Below are 22631 nucleotides of genomic sequence, written 5' to 3' on the forward strand. Positions count from 1 at the left end.
TTAAATATATTTTAGGTCTCAATTAGATCACCTCTCATTCATTGAAACGCTAGAAAATACAGGCTTGGTTTGCCCAATCTGCCTGCATAGTACAGTCTTGCCTTTCAGGGACAAGCCTGGTAAACCTTCATTGCATCCCTCTATGGAAGTAATATCCTTAACCGCATACCGAAAAATGCAAACAGTTCTTCATATGTGGTCTAACCAAGCTTCTATGCAATTGTCTTCACTACTGTACTCAAAACGTCTTGCAATAAAGGCTAACATTCTATTATCCATTTTTGAATGCTGTGTGTATTCCGTACAGAGTCTTCAGTTTTGTCATTTTTGTAAACTCTGGTCTTATCTGTTGGTTTACTCTTAAATTTGTCCTCGCTATCTCTCCTGTCTCAGTCTATTTATCACTTTCCATACTCATACCTTTCTCTTTGGCCTTGATACTACATTTACCACACCTACACAAATTAAATCCCTTACCCTCACCATTTAGTTTAATTGACAATATAGCACATTGGTTTACAACAGTGACAAGTGTGAAAACAAATACTAAAGCTACAGATTGTACATCTGTAAGTTAGTTAACACATTCACTCTTGTCACTGTCTGTGGAATGTCCAGTCCCCTCCCTTTCATTTTCTTGTAATAAACAAAAAGAAGCTCCCACAAAGAGCAGAAGAAGCTACCATTAGGGAAGTTAAACAATCATATTACCTGTAGTTTAATCAAATATTTTGAACAGCAGCATTTTAAATTCTTTCCAAAATGAAATAACATAGTAAAATATATTTTCCTTTAAGCTTATTGTTGTTAATTGTTTGCTTTTCTTTTTAGATCTGCATCTCTTAACCATAATTTTTGCTCTATTTATTTTAAATAATTCTTCTCAGATTTGGATAAACTCTTATATTATTTGTTTTTGATTCTCTTGAATTTCGTTAAAGTTGAGCATTTTCAACATTGGACTTCCTTATCTCAAGTGCTGCAGAATGCTAGCAATATTGTAATATTTTTGATACATATTTTCTTTTTACCATAAGCTTGAGTAAAAATCAGAGAGCTCATCCCCTGACTGAACTTGTCAAGAAGAAGTGTTCAAAGGAAATGGGTAGAAATCAAAGTCAGCACAAAATCTATTCAACTCTCAGTGGTCTCCATGAGCACCATTCCTGGATGTGTTGATGTGGCTAGCAATATCTCCCACAGTCTTCATGTTGAGACTTTTTAATATCAAAACTATAGTATCTCATGAGCATCAAACAAAATATTCCCATTGTAAAATATCAGTGCTTTCCTTCTGACAATTAAATATGTCTGCATGGCTCATCAATCATCTGCTTTCAAAACATACAGGCACTTTGATCAATAGCCAACAATGATTTCCTGTGTGTGGTAAAAAGAACAGATAAAAATCACATTTTTCCATTAAGAAGAATGGGAAAGATGATTTGGTTGATTTACCAACAAACACAATTTGGATGAAAAGTGATATCTGAACCAAGGTAAAAATCACACTGACCCTTTTATCTTCTATATAAATGTGCAAAACCAGATTTACTGCCAAATAACAAACTTTTAAGCAGTTTTAATGGAGTGATCAAAAGCACATACCTTAACTATAAAGACAATGAACAGCTCCCTCATTGTACTCAAACACCTACCAATGTTGAAAAATTATCTGCATTGGACCATAAAAACAAGACCTACAGCCTCTAACTGTCAGATGTGGGAGTCTAAGTTCAATTAAAGTTTTCTATCTCTGTGGTAGGCAGGGATCTCTTAACCACTAAAAAATTCTAAACACATTAAAGCACTGTCATGCCAAATCTTACTGGTCTTATTTGTTCAAAGAATTATGAAAAACGTCAGATAGTTAAGCCTTATATTTTAGAATAGAACATGCAAAACATTGAAAACTTTGCACTGAAGGTCACAGTGTTCTTCTCAAAAACAACTAATTAGCAGAATTGATGAGTTTCTTACCTGTAGAAGTCTTTGTACTGGAGCTTCCTGTTTCCTCCTTTTCCAAAGAAGTGCACCAGCAGTGTTGTGCTCATTCCTTTGTTACTTTTCTGTCACAAAAATAGAAATAGATCATCAAACTGCTTAAACTGCAGTGCTCTGAAAAAGCAGCTTGTTAGAGAAAACCATAGAAGATTTCCAGCACTAGAAAGTAAATATTGCAATTTCTGTGTTATAATTCATACAATTACAGGCCTTTTGCCAATTAGCACTGATAAATCATAGGCGTGAGTGCAGTTCATAATGTTTCGATCAGTTGTGAAACACAGGTAACTGAACTGAGAATTTACTGTTGTACACAATTACTTGGATTCCAATCTGACCATTTTGTTTACCAGTAATCAACTATAAATTTGAGTAATGAAATTATTAGCCATTGAACATGGATGCCAACATACATCAGTAGCTACTCAAATTGGTGCAAACAATGGTTAAATACTTTGACATTTTTGTGAATGAAAGCAAACAAAAACTTTATTAGTAGCCACAAATGGCAACAGTACATAGAATTCACATATTAAACGCTCAGATTTCTGCCCTTAATATTTTATCTCTAGATATTAATAATATTAAGCATACAAAGGTTACCTGATGTCATGATTTTAGCCATTTTTAAACATCAAATTTAACGTGCCATTAGAATGGAAATTCCCTATGTAAACAAATCAAATGGCTCCAGCCATTAGATGGCAACATAGCTCCATTGTATCTGTATTATTGCATCCTTTGGACACACCAAAGGTGACTTGTTAATATTTTGAAATAATTTGATTCAGCAATAATACATATTCACAATCAACTGACATGGTTACTGACAAGATAGATAGTTAGAGCTCTGGCTCAAGTACTGCATAATGGTAGGGCATTATGGTAGGGTTTGACACGTGCATATATAAACATGTACACTGATTACTATGTATGTGACATTAGCTAAGTTCTACTTCAAACTGGCTAACTACCTGTTCAATTTGGACCAGTTTCAATTTTCATTTGAACTGTGAATTCATGAATAATAGGCTTACGTTGCTAGAATGATCATAAAGCAATGTGATCAACACTGCTTTGGCATTTGTATTGCAATGCTATCAGAACTTGCATCATTCTTATCACTGTTTATATTCATACGATGATCAATAACAAAAGAATCAATACCTATAAGGGAAACTGCTTTTACTGTTCTAACCTGAAAACCTATTAAGAATGGGACTAAACTTGGAACACTATTGTATCTGTCAAGTTTTCATGAAAACAGGCACGTAATTGTGGTTTTGTCTGGCAGTCAACTTAAGCAATGCTTTCAAAATATTAATTCAAAGACAAAACATTCCAAAGCAATTATTAATGACATGTGTTCTGCAAAAAGCACAATGAAAATATGCCCAATTTGACTGAGAATACCATTATCACTATTGTTTATTCTATCAATGAATAGCAAGTCTAGTATTAAAAAGCAGAGCATAAGGCTTTGAGGACTTATCAGGCTAATGCCTTTCACTCAACCTTTAAACCAAATTGAAACCAACAATGCCTAGCCACACTTTATTAGAATTCATTTTTGATTCACTGGTGGATTTGCATTTCTCATTTAAAATTCAGACCTAAAAAAAATTACTTCTAATATTAACTATGTGTCCAGATAATATCCTTAAAAAAATTAAGAAAATGTAATAACTTTGTAAAAGAAAGAAAAATCAAGTCAACTTTTAAAAAGCACGAGAGATGAGAAGAGGATCTCATGCTGCTGGAATTACACGAAGTAAAATGGAAAGAGACTTGAGTGGAACATAATCACTGACATAGATTGCTTGGGCTAGAATTGCCTGTTTCTATGCAGTATATCGTATGCAATAAATATCAGGTCAAATGAAGATATGTACAATCATGCTGTCCAATGTGTTTCAAATTAGTGAAAAATCTGGTAGGGTTACAAAATGTTCTTCTTTTTCAGATATGCGCATCATTTAAATATTAAAAGAGTTTCCACGTTGTCGGAGATTTGAGATGTTAAACATGATGGCAGGTTAACTTATAAAATACACTTTTGTAGAAATTGCTGTAAAAGTAGATAGGGCATGGAAACATCAGAAAAAAAAATAGAAACTGAACAAAAATAAAAACTCATACTACTCTGAGATTTTGGGAGTTGTAACGCTTTGTTGCATCATGACTGTTGGTGACAGGCTCGATGAACCAGCTGGTTCTTTCCAGTCTGTCTCTTGATGCGTAAGAGACAACGAATTTTGAAGTCTAAACAACAAAAGCATCCAACACAATGGAGTTTATGGTAATGAATCTATCAGCGATGAGCGAAAACCATTTTATCTACTATATATTTTAGACATGTGGGTAAGGATAGATATGACTAAAAAGTTCTGCATCTGATCAAACACTACCAAAGAAGGTAATGCCAGCTTCACAGTGATAAGAAGAACAGTGTACAGTATAAGAACAGTCATTTTGCTTTGTTTGGTACAGACAAGATGTGCCCTATCTCTAGAAAATATCACAATTAAAAATTACTTATTTTGCTGAGTTAAAGAACACGTCTGTAGGCATAATCTGACTTGATTACAGCTCAACTAAACCTGAAATGTTTCAGGTTCTAAATGTTTGATCGTTATAGCCAAGTATTATTTAACAAAGCAATATGACTCCCAGTGTTTCCTCAGACCAGTGGTCACGTAATGTCCTGAGAGAGGTGAAAAGCCATACTATTAGAAGAAATTAAAAAAAGAAAATTCAGGGAGTGCTGATAAATAGTCATCAACCTCAAATATTGGAGTTTAGAAAAGTAAGAGGTGACTTGACTGAAATATGTAAAATCCTGGATGGTCTTAACAAGGTAGACATGGAGAGGATGCTTTCTCTTTTAGAAGAATTTAAAACTGTCCACTTGTACAGCTAGACTCACTGAGCTACTCATGCATGTGTAGGGAATGTGTTAAGTACTGAATAATTGCAGAAGAGATGACAACCACCCCCATGTGGAAGCAGCTCTTACTTCCATCTCCAATGCTAAACTGAGATTGCATAACATATTCACCAAAACAATCTCAATATTTTGCTGAACCTATCCATACATATCCACCTATGCATGTGCCACAAATAATTAAGAGCATTTTCTAGTGAAGATAGTCTCCCTTAAATTTAATTGGTTATAGAAAGTGACTCATTTTTACCATTTAACCTTTAAATTATGTTACTTTCCAGTCAGTAAGTTAACCTATTTATTCTTTTACATGGAGTCCATCAACAAGTATTCAAGACAGGGAAAACTATTTGATTTTATATGGTTAATTTTCATATTTATTTTTCAAATGGAGATTTCTTATGGTCAGAAATAGGAGAATTTATAATGGGGTACAAAGAAGTGGCTGACCAACTAAATACATACTTTGGTTCTGTGTTTATAAAACAGGACACAAGTAACAGGTCAGAAATGTTGGGGAATACAGTTTAGTGAGAGGGAGGAATTGGAAGAAATCAGTAAAAGTAGGGAAATGGTGTTGAGGAAATTTATGGGATTGAAGGCCTCATAATCTGATAATCGACATACCAGAGTACTTAAAGAAGTGGTCCTAGAAATAGTGGATGCATTGGTGGACAGCTTCCAAGATTCTAGATTCTAGATTCTTGAGCAGTTCTTACAGTTTAGAGCGTAGCTGACATAACTCTTCTATTTAAAAAGGGAGGTAGAGAGAAAGCCAGGAATTATGGACCAGCCAGCCTGACATAAGTAGTGGGGAAAATGCTAGTCATTGGTAAAGGATTTAGTGGCAGAGCACCATGAAAACAGTGCTGGACAGCATTATCACTATTGTTTATTTATCCATGAAAGTAAGTCTAGTATTAAAAAGCAGAGCATAAGACTTTGAGGACTAATCAGGCTAATGTCTTTCACTCAACTTTTAAACACATTGACTGGACAGAGTCAGCGTTGATTTACAAAATGGAAATTATGCTTGACAAATCTACTGGAACTTTAAGGAAACAACTCGTAAAGTTGATGAGGGGGAGCCATTGGATGTGGTTTATTTATTTTCAGAAGGCTTTCAACAAAGTTCCAAATAAGAGTGTGATATTAAAGTGCATGGGATTGGCGGTAGTGTATTGAGATGTATAGAAAACTGGTTGTCAGACAAGACAAAAAAGAGCAGGAATAAAGGTGCCTTGTTTTGAATGGCAGACAAATAGAGAAATACTGCAGGTATCAGTGCAAGGACTCCAGCTATTCACAATATATATTAATGATTTAGATGAGGGAGTGAAATGTAATATTTCCTAATTTGCAGATGCGGGCAGGCTGGCTGGGAGGGTGAGCAGTGAGAGGGATCCAAAGATGATTCAGTGTGATTTGGTCAAGTTGATTGAGTGGGACAATGCATAGCAGTTACAGTATAGTATAGTTAAATGTGAGATTATCTACCTTGGCAGCAAAAACAGGAATGGCTATAAATTGACAAATGGAATGTGTAACGAGACCTGGGTGTCCTTGCACACCAGTCAATTAAGGTAAACATCCAGGTTGAGCAAGCAGTAAAGGAGGAAAACAAGATCAACAAGCTTTCTGTAAACATAAAGATGGATATTTTGTTCAGCTGACAGGTGTTGTACATGATAAGGGTTTTGAGAGGGTTAATGCTGAAGACTCTATTTACCTCAACCTAATCTGATGATGTCATTGGACTTGAACGTGGAAAGGCAGAATATTTTAAGATCTTAAAGGGGACAGACTTGTTTGACTATGCATCCAGGCAGGTGAGAAAAGTGTCTGCTTTCCTAACCACGAAACGTGGGTAACCTGCTGGCAAGTTGGCAGAGGGGATGGTTTCCCATGACCTTAATTTGGGATCAACTGAGAGCATATGGGAGCAACTGAGGGCATATGGGAGGTAAGGGAGTGAAGAATTAAAAACAAGACTATCAATCAGTGTACTCTCAATTATCAGTAAAGTAATGGATGGGGTATTCAACATTGTTTTCAAGCAGAAATCAACAGATTTTAAAATACCTATGACGTAAAGGGTATGGAGATAGTGTAGGGGAAAAGGCGCTGAAATGGATGATCAGCAGGATGGTGATGAATGGCAAAGTAAACTTGAAGGGCTGAATAGTCTATTCCTGTTCCCATGTTCTTAGAACAGATAAAATTCTTGAAAAGGCAAGGTTTAACAGAACAGCTTGGCATCTAGGGGAATCCACAGATAATTTAATTAATGATCACCTCAAATTAGTGGAAAAATGTGACAATGAAGCTTTGAAAGCAGAATTTAAAGAGACAGAATCATCGTTATAATTACCGACAGATCCCTGTCAGATACATTACAAAAGATAACTTGACTTTGGAGAAGGCCATTCAGGTGATGATTGAAATATTAGTCTGGAAGCAGCACTGATCAATCTGAGGAGAAGATATCTTTATCACAGCAGATTTTCAGAATCTATTCAGTTTATGAGGTATAAAAGCTTTAATTTATGTTTTAAATGGAATAAGTCTGATTTTAAATCAGTGACCCCTGCTCTATTTTCTCCCAAAAGCGGAATCATAATTACTACATCTAACTTTTCAAGCTGCTTAAGACTTTTATATATTTCTGTCATGTCATCTCTTACTCTTCTAAAACCCAGTAGACATAAGCCTAGTCTAGCCATTCCAAATATTAGATCAGAATGGTGCTGGAAAAGCACAGCAGGTCAGGCAGCATCCAAGAAGCATGAAAATCGATGTTTCGGGCAAAACGTCCTTCATCAGAATGAAGGGCCTTTGCCCGAAACGTTGATTTTCCTGCTCCTCGGATGCTGCCTGACCTGCTGTGTTTTTCCAGCACCACTCTGATCTAAACTCTGCTTTCCAGCATCTGCAGTCCTCACTTTTGCCTATTCCAGATAATAGTCCAATAAATCTTCTCTGAACAGCCTCCAGAATACTTATATCCTTCTTAAAATAAGGTGACCAATACTGTGCACAGTACTCCAGATGATATTTCTCCAGTGCCATGTACAATTGAAACATGACCTCCTTACTTTGTATTTAATTTGCCTTGCCAGAAATGATAGCATTCTATTGGCTCCCTTAAAAATTTGCTGGGCTGCATATGAACCTTTTGAGATTCACGCATGAGAATACCCAGATTCCTTTGCATCTCTGTGCTCTGCAATCTCACGACATTTAGAAATTAACCTTATTTTTAATTCTTCCTGCCAAAATGGATAACTTTTTATCTTTGTCAACTCAACTAACTTATCATCTTTTCATAACCTCCTTGTGTCCTCTTCACAGTTTAATTTCCTACCTAACTTTGTGTCATTAGAACATTTGGCAACGATACTCTCCATCTTGTCATTTATGTCATATATATAAAACTTGAAAACATTTGAGTCCCAACTCCGACTCATGGCACACTACTTGTTACATCTTGCCAACTTGAAAAAGACTCATTTACACCAACTCTCTGCTTGTTAGCCAGCCAAACTTACTTCCTTACCAACATGCTACACCCTACATCGTAAGTGTTTACTTTCCACACTAACTTTCAATGTGGTAACTTAATAAATGCATTCGGGAATTATATTTACACAACTTCCACCAGTTCCTCTTTATCACCAGCATGTGTTACCTCCTCAAAGAACTCAAAGAGATTGGTTAGACATGATTTCTCTTTCACATAACCAAGTTAATCTCACTAATTACCTTAAACTTATTTATATGCCCTGTTATAACTTCTTTAGTGATAACTTCTAACATTCTCCTTATGCCAGATGTTAAGCTAAGTGGCCTGTGTTTCTTGCTTTCTGCCTTCCTCCCTTTTTTGAGAGAGTTGCATATGTAATTTAACAATATCATGGGACCATCCAAAAATCAAGGGAATTTTGGAAAATTAAAACTAATACATCAACTATCGCACTAGCCACTGCTTTTAATATTCTAGGATGAAGCCCATCAGAACTTGGGCACTTGTCAGCCTGCAGCTCCAACAATTCACTCAGTACCACTTTTCTCGATTTTTCCAAGTTTGTCCTCCCACTTCCATTTCCTGATTTAGTGCTGTTTCTGGGTTATACTTTAATTTTTACAGCACAGAAGGAAGCCATTCAGCCCATTGTATCCATGTCAGTCATCAAAGAGCAGAATACACCAATCCTATATTCCAGTTCTTGGGCCATAGCCTTAGAGGTAATGACAACACAAGTTAATATTTAAATACTGCTCAAACGTTACAAGATTTACTGACTCAATCACCAATTCAGTATATGAGTTTGGGATTCCAATAGCTTATGAATGAAAAACTTCTGAAGTTTCCTGTCAGCTTTCTACCGCTTTCCTTATTTGCCCCTCTATGAATGAAAAAAGGCTTTCCAATCCACCCAACACATGCCTTATATAATCTTATACAGCTCTATCAGGTTTTCTTTTAAACATCACTGCTCCAAAGAAAACAACCTTAGCCTATCCAATCTTTCCTCATAGTCCAGATCCTCCAGCCCAGGCAGCATCCTGGTAAATCTCTGCATCCTCTAGAGTGCAATGTTATCCTTTCTACAATTTTGTGACTACAACTACACATATTACTTCAGTCGTAGCCTAATCAGCATTTTATACAGTTCTAGCATAACCTCATTGCTGTTGTATTCAATGCCTCGGCTAATACAATAAGAATCCCATAGCCTCTTTAACTACTTTATCCATCTGCTCTGCTACCAACAGGGATCTAAGGTTATGCACACAAAGGTTCCTCTAATCTTCAATGCTTTCCAGAGTCCTATCAGTTACTGCAATCCCTTGCATTGTTAGTTCTCCCCATGGTTGAATTCCATCTGCCATCGTTCTTCCCAGTCTACTGCTATTGTTTAGGGTTGATAAAGTATGGAGCTGGAAAGGCACAACAGGTCAGACAGCATCAGAGGAGCACTTCCTGCTTTCGACTTTCCTACTCCTCTGATGCTGTGACCTGCTGTGCCTTTCCAGCTCCACAGTTTATTGACAGCGACTTTCAGCATCTGCAGTCCTTACAATCTCCTACTGCAATTTACAGCTCTCCTCCTGTTTTCCAATTTTTGTACCTTTTGTCTTGATCCCACATTTTGTCTTTATGTAACTGCCCTGTACGCTTGTTATTTACTTCTTTAATGCCTCCCACTGCTTTGACACAATTTTATCTTCCTGTCGACTTGGGGATAATTGTATGTTATCTTAGTAAAACGATTCCCTGATTTAGATCTTTAGATCATCGCCCATCATTATCTGTTTCTATTGCTACCTTAAATCTAGCTAAGTTATAGTCACTATCTTCAAAATGCTCCCATACTAATACATTTGCCATCTGCCTGGACTCATTCCTGAATATTAGCTTCTGAACTGTCCACTCCCCTGTTGGGCCTCCCATTTATTGGCTGAATAAACATCTAATACATCATGTGTTTGCTCTTTTGTGTTTTTTAAAAAAAATCCTAAGCATATGGCCTCATTGGATGATCTTTCCAAGATATCAGTCCTTCTCACTGCTATTGTTGATTCCTTGTTCAATATTATAATCCCGCTCTTCTTCTATTCACCTCTTTATCACATTTGAATACCATATAACCAGCTGCCATACCCGCCCATCTGAACATAAGATTCAGCAGTGAAAGTATCCATTTAGCCTATGAGTCTACTCATAATTTGTGATACTGGGTCAACTGCTTGTTATGCTCACCATGATACCACCACGACCTTCAAATAAGTCTCAGCCAAAACCCTGATATTATACACCCTGTCTATGTCCTCAACTCATGTGTCATTTTCCTCAGACTCCTTGCACTAAAGCACATTCCATTTAGCCTTGCTAAACTCACTTCTTTTTTATTTAACCTTCCTGTTCTCTGCCTTCCAGACTCACTTACTAACTGTATTTGTAACCTCTGGAGGGAAGATGGATGCAAAATACCTGATTCATTCATCTGCATTTTATTATTTTTCATTATTAATTCTCTAATCTCACTTTTTTAAACCTTTCTTCTTCAAATATTTATAAAAAAATCTCTTACGGACCTGTTTTTATATGACTGGGTAACAAATTGTACTTTAATTTTTCCCTTTTTTGCTTTTTTAAATATATTTATCCAATCTCCTGACCTGCCACCTATCTTTGCACAATTGTACACCTGTTCTTTTTGTTTGAAACTATCTTTAACATTTTTAGTTAATCATGGATAATTGGACGGTCCCTCGGAATTGCTCATACTCTATGGAATGTATTTATTTTGTATCATCTGAAGTATCCCTTTAAATGTCTCCCACTTCATCTCCTTTGGCCTGTCTTTTAACTTAATTTGCTAATTCATTTAGCTAAATTTATCATATCCTTACATTACCTTTATTTAATTTTTAAAGAAATGATCTTGGACACACACCTCTCTCCCATCAACTGAATGGTCATTGCTAGCTAAGTCACCTGTAGTCCATTAATTAATCCCATCTCATTACACAATACGAGGTTTAGTGCATCAGGCTAAACCATGAAAAATAAATATATTTTTCAAGGAACAGATACGACGTGTCCTTGATGTGTATGTACCTGTCAGGCAGGAAAGAGATGGTCGTGTGAGGGAACCGTGGTTGACGAGGGAGGTTGAATGTCTTGTAAAGAGGAAGAAGGAGACTTACATAAGGTTGAGGCAACAAGGTTCAGACAGAGCAGTGGAGGGATACAGGATAGCCAGAAGGGAGCTGAAGAAAGGGATTAGGAGAGCTAAGAGAGGGCATGAAAAATCTTTGGCGGATAGGATCAAGGATAACCCCAAGGCATTTTATGCGTATGTAAGAAACATGAGAATGACGAGAACGAGGGTAGGTCCGATCAAGGACAGTAGTGGGAGACTGTGTATTGAGTCGGAAGAGATAGGAGAGGTCTTGAATGAGTACTTTTCTTCAGTATTTACAAACGAGAGGGACCGTATTGTTGAAGAGGAGAGTGTGAAACGGACTGGTAAGCTAGAAGAGATACTTGTTAGGAAGAAAGATGTATTGGACATTTTGAACAACTTGAGGATAGACAAGTCCCCTGGGCTTGACGAGATATATCCTATGATTATGTGGGAAGCAAGAGAGGAAATTGCAGAACCGTTGGCAATGATCTTTTCGTCTTCACTGTCAACGGGGGTGGTACCAGAGGACTGGAGAGTGGCGAATATTGTGCCCCTGTTCAAAAAAGGGAATAGGGATAACCCTGGGAATTACAGGCCAGTTAGTCTTACTTCGGTGGTAGGCAAAGTAATGGAAAGGGTACTGAGGGATAGGATTTATGAGTATCTGGAAAGACACTGCTTGATTAGGGACAGCCAGCACGGATTTGTGAAGGGTAGGTCTTGCCTTACAAGTCTTATTGAATTCTTTGAGGTGGTGACCAAGCATGTGGATGAGGGTAGAGCAGTGGATGTAGTGTACATGGGTTTTAGTAAGGAATTTGATAAGGTTCCCCATGGTAGACTTATGCGGAAAGTCAGGAGGCATGGGATAGAGGGAAATTTGGCCAGTTGGATAGAAAACTGGCTAACCGGTCGAAGTCAGAGAGTGGTGGTAGATGGTAAATATTCAGCCTGGAGCCCAGTTACAAGTGGAGTTCCGCAGGGATCAGTTCTGGGTCCTCTGCTGTTTGTAATTTTTTTGTTAATGACTTGAAAGAGGGAGTCGAAGGGTGGGTCAGTAAATTTGCAGATGATACGAAGATTGGTGGAGTTGTGGATAGTAAAGAGGGCTGTTGTCGGCTGCAAAGGGACTTAGATATGATGCAGAGCTGGGCTGAGGAGTGGCAGATGGAGTTCAACCCTGCCAAGTGTGAGGTTGTCCATTTTGGAAAGACATAAGAATGCGGAATACAGGGTTAACGGTAGAGTTCTTAGTAAGGTGGAGGAGCAGAGGGATCTTGGGGTCTATGTTCATAGATCTTTGAAAGTTGCCACTCAGGTGGATAGAGCTTGTAAGAAGTCCTATGGTGTATTAGCGTTCATTAGCAGAGGGATTGAATTCAAGAGTCGTGAAGTGATGTTGCAGCTGTACAGGACCTTGGTTAGGCCACATTTGGAGTACTGTGTGCAGTTCTGGTCGCCTCACTTTAGGAAAGATGTGGAAGCTTTGGAGAGGGTGCAGAAAAGATTTACCAGGATGTTGCCTGGAATGGAGAATAGGTCGTACGAGGATAGGTTGAGAGTGCTAGGCCTTTTCTCATTGGAACGGCGAAGGATGAGGGGTGACTTGATAGAGGTTTATAAGATGATCAGAGGAATAGATAGAGTAGACAGTCAGAAACTTTTTCCCCGGGTACAACAGAGTGTTACAAGGGGACATAAATTTAAGGTGAAGGGTGGAAGGTATAGGGGGGATGTGAGGGGTAGGTTCTTTACCCAGAGAGTGGTGGGGGCATGGAATGTGCTGCCTGTGGGAGTGGCAGAGTCAGAATCATTGGCGACATTTAAGCGGAAATTGGATAGGTACATTGATGGGTGCTTAAGCTAGGACAAATGGTTGGCACAACATCGTGGGCTGAAGGGCCTGTTCTGTGCTGTATTGTTCTATGTTCTATGCTCTGTGGTTGGTTCTGGAACATGCTGTTCTGAGACACTATCCTGAAAGCATTCTATAAACTTATCTAGGTGACCTTTGTGGTCAATAGAACCATGGAGTCATACAGCACAACTTGTCCAAGCCGACTAGACATCCCAATCTGAGCTAGTCCCATTTGCCAGCATTTGGCTCATTTATCTCTATTCTCTTCCTAGTCATCGTAGTTGTGGGTATGTTCGCTGAGCTGGGAAGTTGATTTGCAGAAGTTTCATCCCTTGTCTAGGTGGCATCTTCAGTGCTTTGGAGCCTTCTGTGAAGCGCTGTTTTCTGGAATTTATTTGGTTCTGTTCCTGCTCCTTCTGGTTACCAGTTCCAGTTGTTCATTGTAGTGGCTGGTACATTGGGTCGAGGTCGATGTGCTTGTTGATGGAATCCGTGGCTCAGTGTCATGCTTAGAGTCATAGAGTCATAGAGATGTACAGCACGGAAACAGACCTTTTGGTCCAACTCGTCCAGGCCGACCAGATATCCCAAATAAATCTAGTCCCACCTGCCAGCATCCGGCCCATATCCTTCCAAACCCTTCCTATTCATATACCCATCCAAATGCCTCTTAAACGTTGCAATTGTACTAGCCTCTGCCACTTCCTCTGACAGCTTATTCCATACACACCGCCCTCTGCATGAAAAAGTTGTCCCTTAGGTCTCTTTTATATCTTTCCCTTCTCACCCTAAACCTATGCCATCTAATTCTGCACTCCCCCACCCCAGGGAAATGACTTCGTCTATTTATCCTATCCATGCCCCTCATGATTTTATAAACCTCTTTAAGGTCACCCCTCAGCCTTTGACGCTTCAAAGGAAACAGTCCCAGCCTATTCAACCTCTCCCTGTAGCTCAAATCTTCAACCCAGCAATATCCTTGTAAATCTTTTCTGAGCCCTTTCAAGTTTCACAACATCCACTCAAAACCAAAATGCTAACATTTTAATATTAATCCTTAAAGGTCATCATCTTCTAGAAATTTCTCTGGCTGTCCTCTGTTTGGCTTGTCCTATGATCGTTGTGTTGTCCCAGTTGAATTTGAGGTCTTTGTCATCTGTGTTTGTGGCTACTGGGAAAGCTGGTCGTGGCATTTAGAGGCTAGCTGGTGTTTGTGGATGCAGATTGCTAGTTGTCTACCTGTTTGTCCTATATAGTGTTTCATGCGGACTTTGCATGGAACCTAGTAAAGTACATTGTTTTTCACATGATGAGTAAAGGGTCTTTTGTCCTGATTAGTTGTCATCTGAGCGTGGCTGTTGGTATATGGGCTGTCATGAATCTGAGTGGTCAGAGAAGTCTGGCTGTCAGTTCGAGACATTTTTTACATAACCTAGTGTAGCTAGTGAGTTAGGTCGTGGCATCTCCTCATCATATTGTTTGTCTGTTAGGAATCTGCGATTGAAGTTGCGGGGATATCCGTTCTTGGCATGTACTCTGTAGAGGTGTTCTTCTTTTTCTTCCCTTTGTAGGTCAGGAGTGCTGCAGTGTGTTGTAGCCCTTTTGGACAGGGTCCTAATGCAGCTTCTATTGTGTGTGTTTGGGTGGTTGCTGTTGTAGTTCAGGACCTGGTTGGTGCGTGTGACCTTCCTGTACACTTTTGTAGTGCATTCACCATTCTGTGTTCTTTCTACCATACCATCACATCCATGATTGGGAAGTGATTGTTGGTTTTCTCCTCTCTCATAAATCTGATCCCTGTGAGCATGGTGTTGATAATCCGATGTGTGTTCTCGATTTCTGTTCTCTTAATGATAACAAAAGTGTCGTCCACATATCTGATCCAGAGTTTGGGTTGGATTTGTGGGAGGGCTATTTGTTCCAGTTTTTGCATTGCTGCTTCTGCTATGAGCCCAGAGATGGATGAGCCCATGGGTATCCCATTGATCTGTTCATAAATTTGGTTGTTGAACGTGAAGTGTGTCGTTAAGCACAAGTCTAGTAGTTTGAGTATACATCCTTGTTGATAGGTTCTCTGTCGTGTCATCTGTCCTGCTTATCCAGGAAGTTGGCTATTATCTCTCTGGTGAGAGTTTTGTCAATTAAAGTGAACAGTGCTGTTACATCAAATGAGATCATTGCTTCGTCCTTGTCTATGTTTATTTTCTTGATGTTGTCTAGGAATTCCTGTGATGATTGTATGGAGCAAATCAACTTCCTAGCTCGGCGAACATACAATTACGACAATCGGCACCCCACCTACAAATCTTTATGCAAACCTTCCTATTGATATGCTCATCCAGATGCCTTTTAAGTGTTGTAATTGTACCAGCCTCCATCACTTCCTCTGGCACCACCCCTATGGTGGATAAGTTAAGCCTCAGGTCCTTTTTTAATCTTTCCCCTCTCACTTTAAACCTTCGCCCTTTAGTTTTGGATTCCCCCACCTGAGGAAAAAGACCTTGGCTATTCACCTATCCATGCCCCTTATGGTTTTATTAACTTCTATTATGTCACCCCTCAGCCTCTGACATTCCATAGAAAATAGCCCCAGCCTACTCAGCCTCTGCTAATGCTCAAAATCTCCAACCCTGGCAACATCCTTGTCAATCTTTCCGGAACCCTTTCAAGTTTAACAACATCTTTCCCATAGCAGGGAGACCAGAATTTAATGAAGCATTCCAAAAGTGGCCTAACCAGTGTCCTGTACAGTCTCAACATGACATTTCAATTCCTATATTCAATGCACTGACCAATAAAGGTAAATGTACTGAAGGCCTTCTTTAATGCCGTCTACCTGCAACTCCTTAGAACACTAAGTCTTTAATGATGTTATCTATCTTAAATCACTTTGCATTGATGTGTTTACATTTAACTGCAACAACTAAAAAAAGTATTTTACTTACTGTAATTCAATCATATTCAGCAATAACATTTTATATGACATTTTTTTCCATCAAGAACAATGCTGTATGCTTAATATGAAAATTGCTGAATTTCTTGTGAAGTAGATCACATTAATGAAAATAGACTAAACTTTCAAATTTAGAAGATGCACCTGGTCACTTGTTTTAAATTTCATAATAGGTTTGAAGATATTCAAAATTAATAGTGTTGATGGGGATTGTTATTACAGCCATTTTTTACATGAAGAATAAATAAAATTAAACAAAATAATGGGGCTTGGATCAAATTAACAGGTGTAATGCAATTTCAACATATTTTGCTGATATGATGCGAATGAAGAATATCAGGTTTCCAAATTAACATTAACCAGAGCTGCACAGGAACATGTTTAAAATAAGAAAAAGTCATTTTAGTAACTGTAACTACTGATGTATAAAGTATAATGACATCACTCAGATGGATCACTTAGAATTGTTATAGTTTCTAATTTTGACCTACTCCATAGATAGCAAATTAGTTTAATTTTCCATACTTGATTTTCATATTGAACAAGCATCGCATTCTATCATGATTTACCGCATACGTTAAGGAATTATTATACCATTTTTAAAATAAGTACCAGGTCCTATAACAAGAAACCATCAAATGCTTAACTGCTATTTGACCACTTGGCTATTGACCAATCAGCATGGTCTAACAAGATCTTGGTTTCAAACCTAAACTGATCAGTCCATTTTTCTTATTTAAGGATAACAAACAATACGTACTGATACCTATGAACTGGAACTGGAGACTGAATAACTTTAGTTCCACGTTATTTACTATAATTTTAGATTTAAAGCAAAGGATATTTTATTAAAGTCTCATTTAGTTCTAAATATAATGTAGGATATTTCCTGTACTTTACTATTACTGAGAACAACAGGCCTTGACATCAGGCCACATTTGACCGACATTGTCATTTAGAAACCCGAGTAAAATTAGAGTCAACAGGAATTGAGAGGAAAACTCTGCTGACTGGAGTTATGCCTAGCACAAAGGAAAATGGTTGTAGCTGTTATAGAACAATCATTTCAGCTTCAGGACTTCTCCAGAGGAGTGCCTCAGGGGAGTGTCCAAGGCCCAATCATCATCAGCTGTTTCATCAACAACCTTTCCTCCATCATGACACAGAAGTGTGCATGCTGACGATTGCTCAGTATTCAGAGCCATTTGCAACTCCGCAAATACTGAAGCAGTTGTATCCATATGCAACATGGCCTGGACACCACCTAGGCTTGGGTTGACACATAGCAAGTAAAATTTGTGTGATGTATGTGCCAGGCAATGGGAGAGAAGAGAGAATCTAACCATTATCTCATAACAGTCAATGGCATTACCATCACTGATTCCTCCAGCAATAACATTCTGGGAGTTCCACTAACTAGAAACTGAACTGGACTAACTACATAAATAATGTAAGTGACAAGAGCAAATTCTGTAGCAAATTATGCACCCCAATTCTTCCAAATGTCTGTAATAAGATGGAATAAACCACACTTGCCCTGGATGAGTGCAACTCGAACAGCACTCAAAAAAACTTGACACTATCCAGGCCAAACTAGCCTGCTTGATTAAGACTCAATCCAACATCACTCCCTTCATCACCCAATGTCCATTGTGCACCGTCTACATGACACATTGCAGTAACTTACCGAGGCTCTTTTGACATCATCTTCCAAACCATAAATTCTACCACCTGACAAGGTCAGCAGACATCTGAGAATATCAGCAACTGCAGGTTCTTCTCTAAGCCCCTCACCATCCTGATTTGGATCTATATCACTGTTCCTGGATCAAAATACTGGAACTCCCTTTCTAACACCACTGTGGGTACCTCTATACCCCAAGAACTGTGGAGATTCAAGCAGGCTGATCTCCAGGACAGTTGAGGATAAACAATAAGTACTGGTTGAGCAAGCATTGCCCACATTCCATGAATAAATTTTAAAAAAGGCATGGATTTCTCAAAAACTATTGAAAGGTTTGGGCCAAAATTACTAATTTCCAGCAATCATCAGACAACAGAAATAAAACAGACGAAAGCTACCTCCTGACATAATGCAGAGTCCTGACACTCGAAGTACTGGAGTCAATTTAGACACTGAGCTTTACTCTCAAGATGAGCCTTTGGAGTCATTTGTTTGGTGGCAGCTGCTGGACATGCGGCACAGCATACATGGTGATGTGGCAGAGCTTCCAGAGGATCGCACACTTTCATGAACAGTGGAGAAGTCAATCCAGGCTGCAAGCACTGTAATCACCTACTCCTCAGAATGTGCGGATTCTCTCTCGAAACTTGCAACTGCCATGGATAGCTACATCCAGCAACTTATTGCTGGAATCGTAGGAATGCGTTTTGACACATTTCATTACCCTGTATCTGATCTCTGGTGCCCATAGGAAAGGTGAGAGGCAGACGGGGAGCTTGCAGTTGAATCCAAGCTCTGGTTCTTCTTGGAAAAAGTGGTAATGCCAAATGGACCTCATGGTAGCAAATAAACAGCTGCTGTCATCATCAGGGGCCATATCAAATGGAGTTCCAATTGGGAAAGCCTTCTCTCTGCCATTGACACTAATGCCTCTGAATACTGTAGTGATAGAGTAGACTTCTGCCACAATGCATGTGATCTCTCAGCATGTGGGGGTCCTCACAGCCTCAGGTGACTAAAGAATGCCCAATGAAGACATCCAAATAAGGGGGCCTTGGGCAGCAGCCTATCGCCAGCATAGTTGGTGGTGAGAAGAGGTATCACACTTCAAGAAAACACAATATTTGGGTTCACAAGGATGATTGTGTAGTCTGATGGTTTTAAAATTATGTTTAATTAGGTACTGTTAACTGCACTTGGTGGTGGTGTTCTATGTGTGCGACATCATAGTCGTGATTTAGATTGATGAAATATTATAACTGGAGTCGTAGTCATGTGAGCCTCTCATTTGATCCCTCAAAACTAGACCCCTCATAGGAGGTCTTAATGTTAAGCATGCAAAAGCATGAATGTGGCAAAGATGCTCGTGGAGTGGATTACACGTCACTGGATAAACCTTTGCATTATTAGAGAATCACATGACTGGCATCCAATATCTCCTGTAGCTGACGGGTATGGCAACATCCTCATGTTCATACTCTATCTTGTCAGAAACATGAATTATTCTACCATATCTACTCTACCAGGACCTCCCCTTTTTGGAATAACAGGTTGTGTAACATACTGCAGACAGTGACCATCAGTGACACATGAGCAGGTGGGTGCTGAAGTGCACTACCTGAACAATTCAGACATCTTAATGTCTTTTTGAGGGCATTGGGGCAACTGAGGTTCTCTGTGTACCCTTTCTCAGACTCTTCATGTATCTTTTTCTCAGGCTCTCACTGATTTAGGAAAGGTGATCCATCTTGAGCCATCCTCATCTCCCAAAAATCAAACATACAAATTTTCAACTGTGCCAAACATCATTCACATCTGGGATGCCAAAGTGAATACAAAACATGGCAGTTTCAAGGATACTATGGATACATCTTTATGATCCTTTGCTAAGATCATAGACAAGCTGCACATTGATCAAAAGGGAAGATTTTCCTGTTCACAAAGGCCCCTATCTTCCTTGATGGTGCTTTGACTATGACTGCTTGGACCTTTGGGAATCCAGAGGTAGAAAAGCCTATGGCTCTGGTTGCTTGACTGGCATTATCTGCACTGAATATTTCTACTCAACTTTGGAAAATTTCATATCTCGTACAAAATACTTTGTTTTTCATGTGCATCTACTGAAAAGGGTGTAGACAACATAGCATTGCAGGACATTGTGGTGCTTAATTTCTTGTTTCAATTTTTAAAAATAGTGGGTGAGTTGTTGAACGTGGTGTCCCTGAATTCTGTATTATCAGAGCATTAGAGTTGTTGGCTAAATGGCATCATGCTGAATTTCAACAAATTTGAGGCAGTACACCTGATTTAAAAGACTAAGTTTCACCCCAAGGCATTTTTTCAGAGGAAAAGAGAGTCATATGGACAATATTAATTTGTTTTCCAATAGTCAGGGAAGCATTCAGGGAAGAATTCAGAGCCCATCCGTTTTAGCATGCAGGTAATGGCCAACACCATAACTCCAAACTTCACTTGACAAAGCAGCAGCACTCCAAAAGCTTGTGATTTCAAATAAACCTGTTGGTCTAGAACCTGGTGTTGTGACTTCTGACTTTGTCCATACCAGTCCAACATCAGCACCTCCATATCACAACTCCATAACAGTACACACGGACCCAATGTAGTGTCTAAGGGTGGATGTCTTCTACGGCACTGCAGCCAAAAGGAACCCAAAGTCTGGGCGTTGTAGTAGCAGATTAGAATGAAGTTAAGAATCTTCATGGATAAAACACAGAGGCAAAGTAGCAGCAGTGGAGGGAGGGACTAAGCCTTCATCAAACCAGCTACCCAAACTTTTAAAGCATACCTGATCCATTTGTGGGAGAATCTGAAAATTATGCATTGGACTTTTCAGATATTTCAGAACCTACTGAATTGGAATGAGGAGCTGTCAGAGAATAAAATGTGACTGCTAAAATCAGTTTGCACCTGGGACATTCTGCTGCAAGTAGGATATGATACTGCAGATGACAAGTTGATGGATAAGTTGATGGCTTGAGACTTCCTCTCCTTCCCTTTCTCCACTTTTCTGATATGCCCTTGCTTGTAAAGGAGGCAGTATTTGGTAATGTTTCATTTGGTTACACAAAATGCTGTGATCTTGGGTGAGTTTCTCCCAGGGCACAAAGCCAATATCAAAATTCCGAACTGAAGCCTTCAAAGTATCCTTGGAGAATTCCCTTTGACTGTAATTGTACACCCCCCCCCCCCCCACCCCAATTCAAATTCTCTATAGAAGATTTGCTTTGGTAAGCGAGGTTAGGCATTTAAGCTCAATAATCAGTTCAACTCAATTGTGACTGTTATAAAGACCACCTCTCTTTCTTTTTTGCTTTTTTAAATTTTGGGTTGATATTAGAAAAAAAAGAACAATTTTAAAACAAGCGACTGCAAAGATTGTTGCATTGTTTGAAAGTATGTAGTTTGATAATCTTTGTGAACACTTTTTGCGTTGCTGTGGGTTAGTTGCAGATGAATTGGAGCCAGAGGGTTGTATATAAATGGAGCTTTGGTTGAAAAAAGTAGTGGATTGGCTTGTGGACTCGTTACCTGTTATAAATGTCAAAAGTCCTCTGTCTGCCATAAATTATTTGAGTACTGGGATAGGCCAGATAAATACCTGGCAATTATGGCGAGGAAAAAAAGCCTATAGACCTCCCACTCAGTCTATCACATCTATCAGTGAGGGTGCTGGGACTCTTACTTGTGACTCCAAAAAGATTAACATTGCTGTTAGGAAATTTTACTCTGAGTTGTTTTGGTCAGAGGGCTGTGAGGACAGGTTGGCGAAGGTGGAGTCCTTCTTTAAGAACCTGGACTTTTCAGGTGTGATTCCGGAGCAGATGTCCTTTTTGAATGCTCCCTTGACAGTGCAACAGATGCAGGAGGCAGTAAGACAGCTCCAAAATGGTAAGGCACCCGGCCCAGGTGGCCTTCAGAGTGAACTTTATAAGGAATTTATGAATATGTTGGCCAGGCCAATGCTGGACATGTACAATTATTCATACAGTCAGGACTGCTTCCCGCCCTCTCCGAGAGAAGCTAATATTTCTCTCATTCTCAAGAGAGGAGAGGCGCGGAGGACTATGCTTCATATAGGCCCATTTCGCTGCTACACTTGATTTAAAAATTTTATCTTATACTCCCATGTTGAGATTGGAGAAGGTGTTGCCCTTTATTGTGAAGGCAGACCAGACAGGTTTTATTATGGGCCGTAGGTCGTCTAATAACATTAGAACAGCACTGAACTGGTCAAGGTAGATCTGGTGTCTCTTCTCCTGGGCCTGACAAATTTGCCAATACTCTAGGTGCAGTCTGACTAAGACCCTGTACAATTCCAACAACGCATCTCTGCTCCTACACCTGAAACCTCTTGTTTTGAAGCCAAAACACCATTTATATTCTTCAATGCCTGCTGCACCTGCATGCTTACTTTCTGTGACTGGTGTATAAAGATTCATGGATTCATGGCACATCCCCCTTTCCCAATCTAT

General features: G+C 39.1%; 1 protein-coding gene across 1 annotated transcript in view; it reads right to left on the bottom strand.

Moving 5' to 3' along the window:
* Nucleotides 1-22631, bottom strand: part of micu2 (mitochondrial calcium uptake 2) — a 458574-nt gene that overhangs the window by 44656 nt on the left and 391287 nt on the right. Inside the window, exon 9 of the mRNA XM_043691937.2 lies at nt 1981-2069. Coding sequence (XP_043547872.2) covers nt 1981-2069 — 89 coding nt within the window. The remainder of the gene's footprint in view (nt 1-1980; nt 2070-22631) is intronic.

Source organism: Chiloscyllium plagiosum, unplaced genomic scaffold (genome assembly GCF_037043375.1).
Source record: "Chiloscyllium plagiosum isolate Xiang-an unplaced genomic scaffold, Cpla_swu_hap1 HiC_scaffold_6, whole genome shotgun sequence".
NCBI lineage: Eukaryota > Metazoa > Chordata > Chondrichthyes > Orectolobiformes > Hemiscylliidae > Chiloscyllium > Chiloscyllium plagiosum.